The sequence below is a fragment of the Lathamus discolor genome, chromosome 1 (assembly GCF_037157495.1).
Source record: "Lathamus discolor isolate bLatDis1 chromosome 1, bLatDis1.hap1, whole genome shotgun sequence".
NCBI classification, from domain to species: Eukaryota; Metazoa; Chordata; class Aves; order Psittaciformes; family Psittacidae; genus Lathamus; species Lathamus discolor.
In genome coordinates, this window is record NC_088884.1 from 149613225 (window position 1) to 149628101 (window position 14877).

The following is a 14877-nucleotide window of genomic DNA, read 5'->3' on the forward strand; positions in this document are numbered from 1 at the left end:
GATGCACAATACAATTGCTCACCACCCATTGACCAATGCCCAGCCTGTCCCTGAGCAGTGATCAGTGGCTCCCAGCCAACTCCCTCTGGTCTATATACTGGGCATGACATGCTGTGGTATGGAATACCTCTTTGGCTAGTTTGGGTCAGGTGTCCTGTCTCTACTCCCTCCTGGCGTCTTGTGCCCCTCCTCACTGCAGAGCATGGGAAACTGAAAAGTCCTTGATTTAAGGTAAGCATTACTTAGCAGCAACATAAAACATCAGTGTGTTATCAAATTTATTCCCATACTAAATCCAAAACACAGCACTGTACCAGCTACTTAGAAAAAAATTAATCTCTAATCCACCTGAAACAAGCACAGCCCATTTGGAAACTGCAAAAACTGGGAACAGGTAGTTGAAAATATAAAGAGGGTTTCATAGTTTTTTAGTACACTTGAGCAATTGCTTAAAAGAAAAAAAGCCATGCAAGGAGTCAAGAAACACGTGACTTTCTCAGAGCACTTTAGGAGTTTGGGGGTTGCTGTTGTTCCTAATAGTAGTTTAATGTCATTTCTGCTAGGTGCAAGAGAAGCTTGCATCTGGAATTTGACCAAAGTTCTTTTGAGAGCACAAGGCTAGAAAGTTGTATTTTAAAAAGAAAATTGTATGCTTTTGTGGCTGTTAAATTTAATTCTTAAAAGGGTTTGCACACCCAGTGCAGATGTGGGCATTTTAAATATGATTTAGCTGAAGACTTTAGAGAGCTGAAACACGTAAGATGTTTCAGAGGGCAAAAGCCTATCTGGAAAACGGAAGTATTTGAAGGGTCTACCACTTGTTATATTATAGCTGCTAACTGTTGGCTTCACTGTTGCCCCAAGTATATATACTTTGTTCTTTAAAAGTGAAAACTTACTCAACTTATTTTCTTTCAGTGGTGTCGGATTCAGTTTTCTTTTCTCCTGGGTGCTGATGACTGTAGTCGTGCTCACTTTTGTCACAGGTGGAAATGTAGAAAAACTGGTCTGTGAGCCCTTTGAAGATAAAACTTTATTCAAGGTAAAATTATTCACATTATTAAACAATGACTGGAATCCCCATGAGTCCTGATGGTTTTGTCAGTTATGTATGGCATACTATTTTTTTATGGGATACTTGAAGTGAGTTTGGATCTGGTTTTACTTTCCCTTTACACACTGAATAGAGACAATCATCCTTTCTTCGTTTAATTTGCTTTGCAGTGTAAATACTGCATGTTTGTTGTCTTGTGGAGATACTTTTTGTGAATTCAGCATTTCTTGGTGAAGTTCAGCTTTAATATTCGTTTTCTGCATGAGAGAGGTTGAATTTGCTGGTTTGCTTGTGTTTCCGTTAGTTATATGTGGGTATGTGTCAAAAGATTGCATATGAATAAATTCATTAATTGAAAACTCAGAATTATAGTAACATTACAGAATTTTGTCTTCTAGGTTTTGGATACTCCCTACTTACTAAATCAGCACTGGAAAAACTATCTTTCTGGCATCCTGTTTAAGAATCCAAATATTAACTTGACTTTTGAAAATGTGTACAGGTACTAAAGTTATGGTCAAGATTTAATTCAATTTATGCTTATTAGTTTTGTGATATCTTCCATGCTTGATATTTAAAGCACATGCAAAAATGGTACACGTTCCAGAAGACATTCTGATTTTCCAGTGAATCAGTAGCAAAAGCATTTAGAGGTAGTGTTAGTGCAATACGTATAACGATATTAGTTGATCTCTTTGATAAAATACTTTGCATCAGGTTGATTCTCTTAGAATATGAAAACATTGTAAATCATTCTCTTAACACTTAGTCCTCAAAGTGGTTTTTAGGCTGATATATTTTTATTTTTACAGTGATTGTAAGGAAAACAAAGGAATTTATACCTCCCTTCACCTAGAACACCTGTTCAATATCAATGAATTCCTAAATATTAGTATGGTAAGTAAAGAAAGTATGAGCAAGTGCATGATTACTTCTGAAGGATGGAGACATGTTTGAACACAGGATGGCATGTCTGGGGTTTGTGGGATTTTAGTTTTTATATGCAACATATCCTGTAAGGAGGCAAAAAATGGCCAAGCTAGTTTGAAAGAAAGGAATCTATTTACAAACAAGATGTTAATTTGCCCGTCTCAGTGGACCACAGAACGTCCTCTGATATGCTTTTTTATGATAATAAAAATATAGTTGATTTTAATTTTGAAACTTGCATAGAAGGTTCAAGTCTAGCATCTTCCAAAGACTTATGGTGTGTAATGATTGTTTTGCTCTTTAGATAAATGTCTGTTTTAGTGTGTTCTCTTCTGATTCCACTCAGCTTTATATTGATCCAGGATACAATATACTGTGCTCCTAAGAATGGGTCCCAATTTCAGTGGGAAGGGGTTGGGATAAAATAAAATCTTTTCAGTTAAGCTGTAGTAATACACAACTTCATTGTCATTACTTTTACAAGGGCATGTAGTGATAGAACAAAGGGGAATGGTTTTAAGCTTAAAGAGGGGTAGCTGTAGATCAGATATTATTCACTCTGAGGGTAGTGAGGTACTGGAACAGATTGGCCAAAGAAGTTGCGGCTGCCCCATCCCTGGAAGTGTTTAAGACCAGGTTGGGCAGGTCTTTGAGCAATCTGATCTAGTGGAAAGTGTGCCTGCCCAGCTGGAACTGGATGAGCTTTAAGGTCCATTCCAACCCAAATCATTCTATGATTCTATAATCACATGACTGTACTAATTCTGGGGTTGCCTATAATACTTATCTTCATTACAGCAACCCCTAGGGGAGCCATATTCTTTTCTGCCAGGCACTGTACCTACACTTTATAGATACAGCCCCTGCCCCAAATAATACACAAAATGAACAGGGAAGATTGTTTTGAGTGTCCACAGCAGACTGGGAAGGAGGTGGAGGTTGGAAGGAAGTCAGGTTTCCAGATTCCTCATCTTTTGCTCTGTGGCCTGTGCAGAAAAGGTAACATTTTAGATTTGGATGCCATGCAGGAGGACTTCAGGTAATGATAAACAGGTCATCTTTAGTTCCCACTAAACATATTTAGAGGAGTCTCATTTAGTCCTATGACCAATAGAGTGGACAGTGTCTGTCCTGGCCATGATGGAGATACCAAATTCTCTAGGTTTCCTTGGTTAGGGCCAGGGGTAAAGCTTAAATATTTAAACATAACATTTCCTGGAGAGGAAAGAGAATTCTCTTTTATTTCCGTCTCCACTTAGGAGGGACTAACATGTTTTCAGAGAAGCCTGCTTAAATGGATGTCATGAAAGGCAAGTAATTTATTGGTATGAAAGATGCATGGCTAGGTTAGAACATGGCATGGCTAAACTGTGTGGATATTGCAGGGAAGGGAAGAACATTACCTGATGGATTCCATCAAAGTTAATTGAATTCAACTGATGTAAGCAAGAATCAGTGTGTGCTTCTTCATGAAAGTGATGAGTCAGCAAAAGCAAGATGCTTGGGAAGGGGCAGCTACAGATTAATATACACTGGACGCAAACCACTTATATGCTTTATTTTGTTTTCCTCTCAGTATACAGAAGATGTAGCTCTTAGAATTGAGCATATTCAGATAAACCTCAGCAACATCATCCTGCTGGATGAAATTGGAAAGGAGAATCTTTTGAATTTCAGCTCTTCAGGAATAGAAGGGATAAACTTTGCAGCATATTTGACAGAGGTGAGACTGTAGTCAACCGAGATTTGACTGGGACAAAGCATAAAATGAAATGTCTCTTTTAACAGTGGGCAAAACAGAGAAAAATCTGCTTTTGTGTGAAGGGGTGTGTTTTGGAGAACCACAAAACATGGAGCAAAAGCACTTCAGAAGTTAAGCTCACCAAACTTTTAAAGAAATAAAGGGTAAACAAAGTAGGTGGTGTGCAGTGTTTGTATGCAGTAACAACATACACTCTTTCTTCTGCTATTCACATCTTGTTTCAGATCAATAAAAGTGTTACCAAAGTTGATCTTCTGTCATTTGCTAATGACTTAGAAGCAAGAGCAGACCAGCTGGTAAGTTTAATTCACTAATACAGTAATACATAAAATGTATCGTTTATATACTTTGTAAGTATAAATACATATCCAAGCATTTAGACTTCCTGTGGGAGTATTGTACTTCAGACACTTATATACATGATGCATTGTCACATAAGGAAAATCTTTCAAGAACAACATTGGATATGAACTGTGTTTTAAATATTGCTAATTACTGATTTTTCTATGCTAACTGTTGTACAATTTCTGCTTTGGAAGTATAATTTCTGCTTTGGAAGTATAATTTCTTGAATTCCACTGTTTGCTTAAGAAATGAGGGGAATACTCCGAGTATTTAGTGTTTATGCTGTCTACGTTTTAGGGTCCCAGTTGGAAAAAGAAAATAGGTTAGACTGTGATGAAGATGATGATTTGAATTAATTTTGTTTCTGTTACTGAGCAGAATGTTTTGCAATTAGTAATAAAATTAATATTGTGGCAGCTCATAAGAGCTCTAATGAGGACTTGGGCTCCACTGTGGCGGGAGAACACACAAAAGAGATCCTGTCTTGCTCTGAAGGGCTTTTTTTGCATGCAGGAACTTGGACAGTGGTCAGAGGGTGCAGCTACGGCATTGCTTGCAGATGAACCTGCAGAACGCACAGCTGTGTTAAGTTAGTGAATATTCGGCTAATATGTTTGCATGAATGTCAAGGTCACTTCATATTTGTTTTTCAAAATGAGGGTCATAGTTTGGCCACGAGGTTGAAGACTGGCCTAAGACAAATGCCTGCATTGCAGTTTAGGAGAAAGAGTTATGCTGCATATGTGCTCCTATTACTTGGATCACTAAGGGACACAGAGAGCAGAGTGAGACTATGCTGTCTGGAATATATCAGTTATCCATCCCTCCCTTAGGGAGAAGGCGGCACAGTAGAGGCCGCTGGTGTGCTTACTCCATATAATTTGATCACGCATCTTAGTGCTTTTTTCTGCCACATGTGCGCTCATGTCAGGTTTAGGCTGCTCAGAGCTTTTCTTGTAGCTAGCATCCTCCCCAAGTACCATGAGTGACCCACATGTTGCCTGTTTACTCATGTAGTTTGTCTGCTAAATTCAAAAGATACCAGTAGCTTCGGCCACGATTCGCTTCAATTTTCAATTTTTACTGTGCCATTTTGAACCTTATACAGGTGGGGAGTTTTTGCTGATGAATTAGTTATTTTCTAAGTGAAAGCTGAGGTTCTTCAAGTGTTTTATGCTTTACGTAGAATTGCCGAGATATCTCTTTAAAGGTGTATTCTACATAGCTCCATAAAGGAAAATTTATTGTGCTGGTATATAGGGTTTTTTCCTTTATTTTTGGGAATAGAATTTAAAAGAAGTATTTGAATTGAGAATAATTAGGCAGAGTAATGTCTTCATATAGAAGACAAAGATAACCACAGTATTAAATGTGCTCACTGTCACAGTGGATGTTTTTATTTCTTCCTTAGTGCAATCTATGAAATGCTTAAAACAAAAAAAAGAAGCCCTCCAAAACCCCATAACAATATGATATAGTACAAAAATTAGGTTGTTTCAAAACTGATACTGGTTTCCAAGAATATTTTGTAATCCCTCTTTGTTATTAGTATTAACTCTTAAAGTTTACAAGAACCACCAATTAAAGAGTAAACTAAAACTGTTTGGAATTAATTAACCATGGGGTTAATTTACATTTTCTGGCACCTTACACGAAATTGAATGGATGTTTTTATACTGGAAGGAGTAAATGGAATAAAACTTGTATCAAAACACTGGGTCAGGGTATGGAGGAGGGAGCTACCACCCACAGGTGTTGTTAGGTAAGGGAATTCAGCTTGTCAGTGCAGCACATGGCAGCTGACCACTTACATGAACACAGGAAGCAAATGCATCTCTGAGGTATGCCATTAGTACACTTTCAAAACAGTGAGCAGCGTGTATTCAGAGTGTATGCAGGGAGCCAAGTGATTTTGCCATCAAAAGGAAATGGAAGAGAAATGTATTTCTGAGAATAAAATCAAATTCCATGGTATTTTGCAGCAAGTGTGAGCTCCAGACAGGCAGTCAGTCTTGAAAATCAGGGCACAAACTTCTATCTTCTGACTGAAAAGCAGGAGCTGCAGACATGTTTCCAAGTTACTGGCTGGGAAACTTCTGTGCCCCTCAGAAAGCAGAGTGTGCCTCAGGTTGATGACCACAGTGCCCAAAACAAAAGCAAGTACCTGGGCAATGCTCATCCCAGCTGCGGTGCCATGCTGCAAGGTTCTTGCAGTGAGTTAGAGGGGAATGTGCTAGCTCCTCTGTATTTAAAATGACTTAGTGCACCATGTGAAAATTCTCTCCAGTTAAATCTATGCTGATAATGTTATAGGCAGAAAAGCAGTATAATGTATCTGGTTTGGTTACTGAGGTTTGAATTATTAATATGGTGATTTTTTCCTCTGTGTTGAGGAATTCCATTTGCCATATCCCGTTGTTAGCATCAGCTGTTCTGCAATGGATGAGGATAATGTGCAACTTTCATTGTTTCTTGCTTTGTTGGAAAGCTTTGAGACTACTGAACAATACTGCATAATTGTGTTTTTTACAGCCAAAAGGAGCACTGGAAAATGCCTTAAAAGGACATGCAAACAACATTCGAATGATTCATAACCAACAAGTCATTCCACTAGAGCAAGCTATGGTAAAATATTAAAGCAATACTAAAGTGTAGTTACAGAAAATATGAATCCCTAAATCTCTTAAATACAGAAAGCTGGACTTTTGCTGTACATAAGCACAGATTGCATTTTCACTGTGTCACTGGAGAGTAATCTGGTTAAAGTACGTGTTTAATAAATAGTTTTCCTACTTGTAATACTACTACTTTATAATGCTTTCTAAAATTATGACCTTTTACCTCCCCATATTTTTTTCTCTATCTATTTTTGATTATATATGAATAAAGTAGGAAATGGGAGAAATTTACAAAATCCTAACCTTAATTCACTCATTCTTTTTTGCTTAGCATTTGTCTTCATTACTAAAAGCAGTTACCATTTTCACACTTTATTTCTTGGAATTAGCAATCACTTAACGGTGTTAATTAGAATTGGAAAGTCCTGACAGTATTTAAAGACAAAGAAAAGTATTTTTTATTGATGCCATTAAAGATGTGAAAGGGCTGCTTCTGCCTTGTTTTGCCAGGCTTTTAAGTATCAAGCTGTGTGTATTCTAGGTGTTGCTTTTTCTTCTAGGTAACATGATGACTTTTAGTTTATCCTATCATCTGATACAGTGTCAAAGCCCTCTGGTAGAAAAGCCTTAAGTCTTCTCTTCCAGTCTAATTCTATGCTATTCTTTCCTAATTAACTCCTAATTATTCTCATCTCTTTTTCCTTTTACAAAACCGACTGTCAAGAAATATGTTAAAGCTAGGGTAAGTGCTTTTTCCCTTCTGAAATTGCACATTATAGAATTCTCTGAGTGCTTGGTTCTGATTTTAACTGTTCTCTCTTTGCTCCAAATAAATCTTAGTTAAATCTAAAGTCTTCCAGTACACAGTGTGTAAGAGTCATAGAATGGTTTGGTTTGGAAGGGATTAATAGAGATAATGTAGTTCCAACCCCCTGCTAGGGCAGGGACAGCTTCCACTAGACCAGGTTGCTCAAAGCCCCATCCAACCTGGCCTTGAACACTTCCAGAGATGGAGCAGCCACAGCTTCTCTGGGCAACCTGTGCCAGTGCCTCACCACCGTCACAGGGAAGAACTTCTTCCTTATATCTAATCTAAATCTACCCTCTTTCAATTTAAAGCCATTACCTCTTGTCCTATCACTACTTACTCTTATAAAAAGTCATATTCATTTTAATACAACTGTTGTTACTATATACAGTGTGATATATTGTATTATATGAAGTAATCTAGAGAAGATCAAAGTATGCATATAATATTAAAAGAGATGGGCTCTTACCCGTAGCAATGACTTGAATGTATTTTTTTTTTCTCCCCTCCTTTCTAATAGAGCACTTTAAATCAGAGCATCCGGTTACTGAAGAGGACATCATCTGAACTTATGGTAAACTTTTCTTTCTGGCAACAGGAACATTTTTATGTGTTTTAAGTCCATTCACCGCATATGCAGGGCATATATTTTCAGTACAGCTGTTTCTATTTCTAGCTGTTCTGTTATTGGGAAAGATTGTAATGCATTGAGGTAGTAGCAGGGATTCAGATATTTCTTGTGCACAGCTTTTGCTGCCCTGGCTTTCCCTTCCTTACAGAGGGGAAAGAAAAAAAGAAAAGAAAAAGTTAGGAATTTTTTTTTGAAGCATGAGTTGTAAACTGAATTTTCACATGGTAAACTAGACTTCAGCACAGTTCCATATGGTGTGTTACTCATTTTCCTAAAACTGTAGTTGTTTTGTCTAGAATCCTTGAATGTGAAACTTGGGAGTTGGGGGGGAAGACAACCAAGAAGTAAAACACAAAAATTCAACTGAGAAAAGGGAGCTTAACATGTCTTTAACTACCTCTTGTCCAACTTCCAGCTCCCGGGGGCCTGTTTCTTTAGCACTGGACTTGTTACCTTCCTGCTTCTGCCTTGCTGTGGGAGCCTGGACCTGTATAGAGGCTTCCCCAGGACAGCCATGTTTCCCCTCTAAGTAGCAGCTCATGTCCACACAATGGGACCGCTGCCTTCACAGTCTGCTGGACTTGGGAGAATAATCAACAGGATGGTTACTTTTCTGGCAGCAAAGCTTTCTGTTGCCAGCAGCCTGCCTTGGCTCTGCTAGCGAGAATCCAGCCACACTAGCTAGCACTTAAGAGTCATAGTCGCAACAGCTTGATGGGCCATACCTACCCCAGTTCTTCCCATTATGTTTTTCACCCATCCACAGCAGCAGGTGAGCTAGGTTTCCTTTAGAATATGTGATCTGAACCTGGAAGGTGGGGCTAAGAAGCCATGAAATCAAGTGCTGATAACAAAGTGTTTGACCTGTAAGTGTATTTGGGAAACACCTCTACAGTTTCAAGCTGTATGTACATTATCCTTTGTGTGTGTTCTTTGAGAGACTTGATAGGGTTGCGCATACATTTAAGAAGTGTCTTTATCCTTTTCATATTGATTAGCAGCATGTTCTAGCTGTATAGAATCATACTCTAGTGAGTAAGAGTTGTAATAGTAATACAGGCACTGTATTCTTGCTGTGCACTCTATGTGTCTGTAATATGTATATACTACATTGATGAATGTGTTTCTACTTTTACAGAAAGGAAAGAGAATGGAAGAGAAAGCTGATCTAGTATATAAATTGGTAACATAGGATTCAGGAAAACATACTCTTTATAACCACTAATGTCTTCCCTTTTTAGGAGTGAGAGAATTTTGTCCAGTGATCTTGAGTCTATAGGCTGGCTCATGTTCTGTCTGGATTTGCATGTTTTGACAAGACAGTAACATTGGTTTTTAAAGAGAATAGGGTCCCAAAAATGTCTGCAGAGCCATTATAACAGCCTGAATGGGATTTATTTATATTAAACGATGTCTCTTCCTCTCCAGGTTAAGGTGAAAAATGTCATAAGCGCTGTTAATGCTGCCCAGCTTCTCATAAATAACAATGCTTCTCTAGTTATTGTACAGGTGAGCTTTAGTTAATTAAACTACATTAATTTATGATGTCATGGAGATAAAATTTCACTTACTTTTATTCACTTCACTTTTTTCTGTTCCTAGGAGACAAAAAAGTACATGGATACAATTGTTGGCTACTTTGAGCAATACATTGAGTGGGTCAAGGAGTCGGTAAGATGCATTAACTTCATTGAGAGAAGCTGTGTTTGAAAAGAATGAAAAATCTAGATGATAATTATGATCATGTTATTTTGATAGTATGTTTTCTAGTTTCAATTTGTAAGAGATTTGTGCTGTGAAGGGGAAGACTTGTCTTCTGTAAATAGTTCTGTTGTGTTTGAAATAGAACAGAAATGATCAGTTGTTTTGATTGGAATAAGATGTAAAAACTACAGTTTTTTCCAGGGCTAGCCTGAAATCTGCCGTTAGCATTTATGCTAATACTGCACTGAGCATGTGCCTGCTTAGTTCAAATTGATGTCATTAGCATCTTGTTTTATTTTTCTTTCTTCAGCTGCAGCCTTTAGGAAAGGAAGCTGAGGTTTTAGAGATGTTCAGTTGATAGCATACCCCCATTGGAATTTGGATAGGGTGAGAGAAAACAATAAACAGCATCTGTAACTATAAGCAAGTTTTAAGATTCTTATTTTATTCTGTTACATACTTTGAACTATATACTTGTTTTTTTAATGTCTTTCAGATTGCCATGGAGGTAGCAGCATGCAAGCCTATTGCCAATGTGATAGATACAGCAGTAGATATTTTTCTATGCAGCTATATAACTGATTCTGTGGTAAGCAATATTTTCTGTTATTCAGAATTGGGGCGGTGGGAAATTCTTTGAATGTACATCTGCATCTAATTATTCTGGCTAGACTGAAGTACGATAATAAAGTGTCACATTCAGAGTTATACAGGGGAAAAAAGAAAGTTCATATCTGGATCAGATCCAAAGCCAAACCAGTGCTGGACTTGTTTTATGTTCCCTGTAAACTTAGGCTTCTGTTACCGAGAATGCTGTAAAATTAACTGTTCTTATTAAAGTTCTTACAACTTGAATTGCAAAGTAAATACAGTACTACTGGTTTGGAATAAAAGTTCTGGAAAAAAAATAGCTGGGTTTCTGCTTGATTACTTGATTCTGAATGACCTTGAAATGGAAAAGCATAAAGATCTGAAGTTTCAGCTGTAACTGTTTCTGACATAAGGAGAGAGGGAGTGGGGGACGGAAGTGAGAAATAGGAAGGAAAAACTTTCTCTGGTATCTTCCCTGTAATCTAGAAAACCTGAATGAGGTTTTATCACTTGACTTGTAGCAGATGTTGATTCATTCATATACAGTGGAGACTTGGAGCATGACTGGTTGCAATATATTAGGGCAGTATTGGCTTTCCATCTTGCCAAAAGAGCTTGGAAAGAAGGCAGTACGTATTAAAAAGAGCATAAGAAACCACATGCCTGGAAACTACCTAAAATATCTCCTAGCTATTGCTTAGCTTTATGGCACTTGCAGCAAGGTCCTAATTATACCAAGAGTAAATGTGTATAATAAATCAAAGCCAAAGCATTTGAAGCCTGGTAGTGCTTTAACCACAAAATGCTTAACATTGATAATGCTTAACCATATAAACCTCCTAACCTTGCAGAATCATTGATTATCTCACATGTTACAGAGCTTCTGTTCTCCTTTGTGTAGCCACTATCCATCTGGTGGGAGATGGACCATGATTTTTCTGATAGTAGAACTCAGCTGAGTCACTTAAAAGTCAAAATGCCTCCAGCCAATACAAATCAAATTTGAAAAATGATCTTTATAACATCTGGTGATAACTTAGTTCAACTGTATGATAATGAAATTAGTTACACAAACAGGCTGCAGTTAGCAAGTTTAAAAGTACCTTGAGAAAGTGCTGGAAACTTGGATTTTGAGAAAGAACCATGAGAAAGATGAATACTTTAAAATACCAAGAAAGGAGAAAGAAAAAATGTGACTGGTAAATTAATGCTGAGACGCAAGATTACTTTCTTGCCCAAGACTGAGTACATTGAAATAAGTTCTTGGGGCACTATGGCTGTGTAGCTTTGAGCAACTTCAGACACATTTCTGTTTGGTCACATTTGAGGACAGTGCTGTTCTTACTTCAGTTCGCATTGACAGTAGAGAATACTTAACATGCCCTGCTCCATGCTAGTATAAGGAGCTTCAGATAATCCATAAGACCAGTGGCACTAGTTTTGGCTGTGTTCTTCCAGTAGCAATGATTAGAATATCAATGTCTTTTTTCTGGATTCTGCTTTGTTTCAGAATACCTTCTGGTTTGGTTTGGGAGGCTCTTCAATATTTTTAATTCCTGCCATAATTTTTGCTGTGAAACTCTCCAAATACTATCGTAGAATGGATACAGAGGATGTATATGATGAGTAAGTATATACTCCTAAGTAAGCTAAATGGCACATGGATTGAAATAGTTTTGTAGTATCTCACATGAAGGCACTATGATCCTGAAACCTGTGCAGTCAGATTAGAACTGTATGTTCTTGTAAAGTATTGCAGGTTTGTGTTGGTGCCTGCACAGTGCTTTGTGCAGGTGGGATGTGGTTGCCTTGACTTGCTATGGCTCTAGGCAGATAGTGTCAGCCCTGACTTTGAGAAACTTCTGGCAGAATGAGGTTTTCAGAGCTTCATGTACAGTGATTATATAAATGTATTCTAAATGTACAAGTGATTAGCTTTGCTAAATAACCTGTTAAGGTGAATTATGCCTGCTTTATAATCTTGAATTAATTTTTTGCTTTCTTTCTGTCTTAGTTATTCCTAACCAGTCTTTCCTTTTTCAATTGCAGTTCCTCTGTCTCAGGGACTTGGCATTTTACTTTATGATAACTGTTCTTGCACATTTTCCCATCAGTTTTGTTTTCACTGTTTTCTGCTCTTTGGTTTTGCTCATTGTTCAGTTAGCCTGTGCACTGCATTTCTCGGTTTTCATACTGGTCATTTTTCGTTATACATTCACTAGTCAGTGGAGCAGAAACAGGCATGTACAGCTAAAATTACTCACTTATTAGTATCTAGTTAATTACTCCTCCTTTTCTGTGTTTTTTAGTGGTGAAACTATACCCATGAAAACGTAAGACATTTTTGCTGGTATTTGTTACAATTATTTTATTCCGGTGGGAGGGTTTATATTTTTCATGTAACTTCTTACTTCAAATGAGGTAACGTGTTCTGTTTCACCAGACAATATATATTATATTAGAGTATCCAACTCAAGAATACCAAAATACTTAATTTTTGGAGAATATATGAAAGTATTTAAAAAATATAAAATTATAATTATGCCATAACTCCTGAATGTTATAAAGGAAAATACACAGTTTATCTTTGCATATAATACTGACATCCATGTACATGTCTTAGAAGCCATACTGTACATAGCACATTTTATAGTTAACATGGTCTTTCTTGGTGTATTTATTTTATTACAGTACGGAAAATGGTAATAATGGTTATCATAAAGAGCATTTATATGGTATACACAATCCTGTTTTTGCAAGGTAAACCAAGTCTGAAGCTGCATGCCTTCATGTGTCCTTACTTAATCTACTATATTAATCACCTGTCCACTCTTCTGCACGTTTTAAAGAGAATCACTTATTTATGTGGGGGGTTTTTTGCATGGTTACTCACTATAGCAAATTCTGTATGATTTATATTTCTCCAATATTCTTTACATAGCAGCAGATATTGTCGTCATTTTCAGCAACTTAACAGAGCAATTGCCAAAATTAGATCTTAAAATCCAGCTGATAAGGTATTTATCTAGGCCAGTGGGTGGTCCTATATTGATAAACATGTTAAAATACTCTGATAGTAGTTGAAAGTGATAGGATGGAATGCATTCTTAATCCCAAATTGTTTCATTTCTTCGATTGTGACAAGAGGAGCTTTTCCTGTGGAAAAGGCAGGTGATGCATGGTATGCAGAAAACACGAACAGAGAAAGAGGGTGTTTCTGCATGGGTGGAACTAGTGTAATGTCACAAAATAAGACAGTTGAGTTTTGTTTACAGGGGAGGGGATTTGGGTTCTTTTCTGTATCTGCAATTTCTGTGCTGTAAAACCTTAGCTACTGTGAGACTTTCAGTTTCCATAGGGATAACATAGAGTGTCCCACAGCTTTGATATTTAGGGTTGCAAAATATCTGAGGTGCTTAAGGAAAGATCTAACTTACAATTGAAACCTGTGCTCACTGTGCCTTAACTTGCAACCTCGTGACTGAAAGTATAGGTTGAGTATTGGTAGAGAAATTCCTAAAATAATAATTTAAACAAAGATCCACTAGTTCAGTCTTGACTTTATTTTCCTAAATCTTAAGTTACTCAAAATGGGCTGCCATAATAAAATGTAGAGATTCAGCAATGCTGATTTCTGTATGCTGACATAATTTGAAAAACTGCTAATTGAGAGAGACATGCTTTTTGAATTTCTCAATCTGGGATTCCCACAGCAAATAGAGTCTTGTTTCTAATTTCCGTTTTGGCAAACTCTTCACTCTTACGGTATCCTTCCTTTTTCTCATTTCCTATAAATTATTTTGGGAGATACTTTGAGACATGAATTCAAATAGTTTTCTGTACACCTGCACTTTTTCAGGTGTGAAGAATCCCATAGGGGTTTTTTGTCCTTCAGAATCAGATGGATTATTTTGCTGGAAAGAGAAGCCAATATTTTTCTTTATAAATATGAAATATGTGAATACAAGTATGAGATCTCTATAAGGTATATTTATGTTTGTATAGGTATTTTACACAAGTGTTTTTATATACAGGCCAAAGATACAAATAACCTCAAATACAGGTGAGAGCAAAATGGGAGGCTGGGTTAAGTTCTGAAAGGAGTGGTGGTGAATAGTAATCCAAGCATTTCTTTCTATCCTGAAACAAAGATAACAAAGATAATAAAGAAAGGTTGGTGGGGAAAACCATGAATCTATTTCCTCCTCTTTGGAGAAATTCTTGCTTAAGTGGGTACAAGTTTGAGAATAGCTCATGCCAGCTGAGCTTGTCTTGCCTTAGTCAGACACAGTATTTCTGTTCCACTCGTGGGCAAAAGAAAATGATGGTTTTGGTTTGTGTTTTTTTCTTGTATAGCTCTGTGGAACAGTGGTAACACATACTGGAAACATGAAGGGGTAAGTAATGAGCTTTTAAAGTCAATTCTAGGTCTAT

The 14877-nt window shown here is 37.2% G+C and overlaps 1 protein-coding gene across 9 annotated transcripts in view; it reads left to right on the forward strand.

Moving 5' to 3' along the window:
• PROM1 (prominin 1) overlaps positions 1-14877 on the forward strand; it is a 66647-nt gene that overhangs the window by 50122 nt on the left and 1648 nt on the right. For 6 of the 9 annotated variants that reach the window (XM_065658989.1, XM_065658951.1, XM_065658980.1 and 3 more), the window contains 15 exons: positions 919-1042; positions 1453-1556; positions 1867-1951; positions 3561-3707; positions 3971-4042; positions 6624-6716; positions 8038-8091; positions 9577-9657; positions 9751-9819; positions 10349-10441; positions 11954-12069; positions 12753-12776; positions 13135-13203; positions 14478-14506; positions 14800-14840. In XM_065658989.1, coding sequence (XP_065515061.1) covers positions 919-1042; positions 1453-1556; positions 1867-1951; positions 3561-3707; positions 3971-4042; positions 6624-6716; positions 8038-8091; positions 9577-9657; positions 9751-9819; positions 10349-10441; positions 11954-12069; positions 12753-12776; positions 13135-13203; positions 14478-14506; positions 14800-14840 — 1201 coding nt within the window. The remainder of the gene's footprint in view (positions 1-918; positions 1043-1452; positions 1557-1866; positions 1952-3560; positions 3708-3970; positions 4043-6623; positions 6717-8037; positions 8092-9576; positions 9658-9750; positions 9820-10348; positions 10442-11953; positions 12070-12752; positions 12777-13134; positions 13204-14477; positions 14507-14799; positions 14841-14877) is intronic. The other 3 variants (XM_065659006.1, XM_065659014.1, XM_065658997.1) reach the window with 2 other exon arrangements.